Genomic DNA, 2,138 nt, shown 5'->3' with positions numbered 1-2,138 from the left:
GCGGACGGCGGACGCCGCCTCCGGGACCACGGGCTTTTCGGCGGCCCCCCCCGCGGCTTTCGCCGCTCCCGGCGCCCTGATGCACCTGGGGCTGCGCGGGGACCTCTTCGGGCGACCGGATCCCTACCGGGCCGTCTCCAGCCCCCGCACGGACCCTTACGCCGGCGCCCAGTTCCACAACTACAACCACATGAACATGAATATGGGCATGAACGTGGCGGCCCACCACCACCACCATCACCACCACGGCCCCGGGGCTTTCTTTCGGTACATGCGCCAGCCCATCAAGCAAGAATTGTCCTGCAAGTGGCTCGACGAGAGCCAGCTCAGCCGGCCCAAGAAGAGCTGCGACAGGACTTTCAGCACCATGCACGAACTGGTGACCCATGTCACCATGGAGCACGTCGGGGGGCCGGAGCAGAACAACCACATCTGCTACTGGGACGAGTGTCCGCGGGAAGGCAAGTCCTTCAAGGCGAAATACAAACTGGTCAACCACATTCGGGTGCACACGGGGGAGAAGCCCTTCCCCTGCCCCTTCCCGGGCTGCGGCAAGATCTTTGCCCGCTCCGAGAACCTCAAGACTCTCGGCCCCCTGCGCGCCTCTGCGGAGGGAACCATAGAAATGCTAATGAAATCTCATTTTCGGTGACTTCCGCTCCTTTTTATTTTATTTTTAGGCCCGATCGGCATCTCTCCTAATTAAATCAGCGATACTTTTGTCAAAGTATTTTTATTTGCAGCCCCATCTTCCCTGTAGCCCTCCGCACGGGTGGAGGGAAGAGGGGGGGAGGCAGGAAGCAAACGTATTTTGGCTTGTATCCTTGAGTACGTCTTGTAAAACTGTCCGAGCCGCTGAATTTATCTCGGGTCTTCTCCCTCCCCGGGCTCGCCCAGCCGCCGTCCCCGCCGGAGCACAGCGCGGGTCTGGCAGGAGGCAAATTAAAAGTAACAAAGGCTGACCCGAATTTATCCGACACGTAACAAACCCTGCTGTCCGTCTTTCCCTTCTTCATTTTTTGGGGGTGCTTGTGTATCCCCAAGGTGGAGAGGATACACGGGGCAGAGGTTGTCCTGGGAGGAGGCAGGCGGGGACGGAGAGGGGAACGGCCCTCCTTCACCCTCTCTGAATTTCACAGGTGAGAAGCCTTTCAAGTGCGAGTTTGAGGGCTGCGACAGGCGCTTCGCCAACAGCAGCGACAGGAAGAAACACATGCACGTCCACACCTCGGACAAGCCCTACATCTGCAAGGTGTGCGACAAATCCTACACCCACCCCAGCTCACTTAGGAAACACATGAAGGTAATCACCCCTGCGCCCCAGCCCTTTCCTCCCTGAGCAGGGATGCTCAGTCGCTAGCGTGCTAAGGGCTCGTTTCCCCAGGGCAGGGCAGAGCTGAGCGGTGTCTGCTGCAGAGCTCCACGCTGCCGGTGTGGCCCGAGCGGTCCCCGGTGTCTAGGCCTTGGCTGGAGCACAGCCCGGGGAAATGGCATAGTTTCTTTTTGTGCTCCCACCCGTGCAAGCGCTGCCCGGTTTCCAGAGCGTGGCTCGGTGCTGGAGGCCTGTGCGAATACAACCTGGCCTGTGGCTGCAGCCCCCCACGCCGGGACGCTGCAGCGAAGTGGCCGGGAGCTGAGGCGGGCGTTTGCTGCCGGTTGCTCGGGGTGGCCGGGCAGAGCTCAAGCCACTGGACCCCGGTGTCCCTCCTGCATGGGGGAGCATCCCAACCCGGCTCAGCGGGGTGGTGGGGACCCCGAGCTCGCTCCCATCTCTGCCTCTTGGTTTTAGGTGCACGAATCCCAGGGGTCGGACTCTTCCCCTGCAGCCAGTTCGGGGTATGAGCCCTCCACCCCCCCCTGCGGTGTGCTCCGCCGGCAGTAAGGACTCCACTAAAACGCCGCCGGCCGCCCTCCAGAGTAACCCCGGCCACAACCCTGGACTGCCCCCCAATTTTAATGAGTGGTATGTGTGAAGGCAGCTGCTGCCCAGCCAGAGACTGGACCCAATGCGTTGGGAGCAAGGAAAAAAAAGGACAAACCAAGCCAACTGCAGCTCGCTCCCACGGAAATGGAGTTTTCACACCGACGACCGCATAGGGCTACACCTAGTTAACTGCCAGGATCCGGAGGGGGGGGGG

The 2,138-nt window shown here is 61.1% G+C and overlaps 1 protein-coding gene across 1 annotated transcript; it reads left to right on the top strand.

Moving 5' to 3' along the window:
* The first annotated feature begins 79 nt into the window (after positions 1 to 79).
* On the top strand, positions 80 to 1,973 carry ZIC3 (Zic family member 3). Its single transcript, XM_009282135.1, is given in 4 exon segments — positions 80 to 584; positions 1,119 to 1,303; positions 1,790 to 1,852; positions 1,854 to 1,973. Coding segments are annotated over 4 exon segments (873 nt in total).
* Positions 1,974 to 2,138: the final 165 nt, after the last annotated feature.

Source organism: Aptenodytes forsteri, unplaced genomic scaffold (genome assembly GCF_000699145.1).
Source record: "Aptenodytes forsteri isolate BGI_AS27 unplaced genomic scaffold, ASM69914v1 Scaffold117, whole genome shotgun sequence".
Taxonomy (NCBI): Eukaryota; Metazoa; Chordata; class Aves; order Sphenisciformes; family Spheniscidae; genus Aptenodytes; species Aptenodytes forsteri.
The sequence above is the reverse complement of the archived record's forward strand: the minus strand, read 5'-3'. Positions and strand labels throughout refer to the sequence as shown.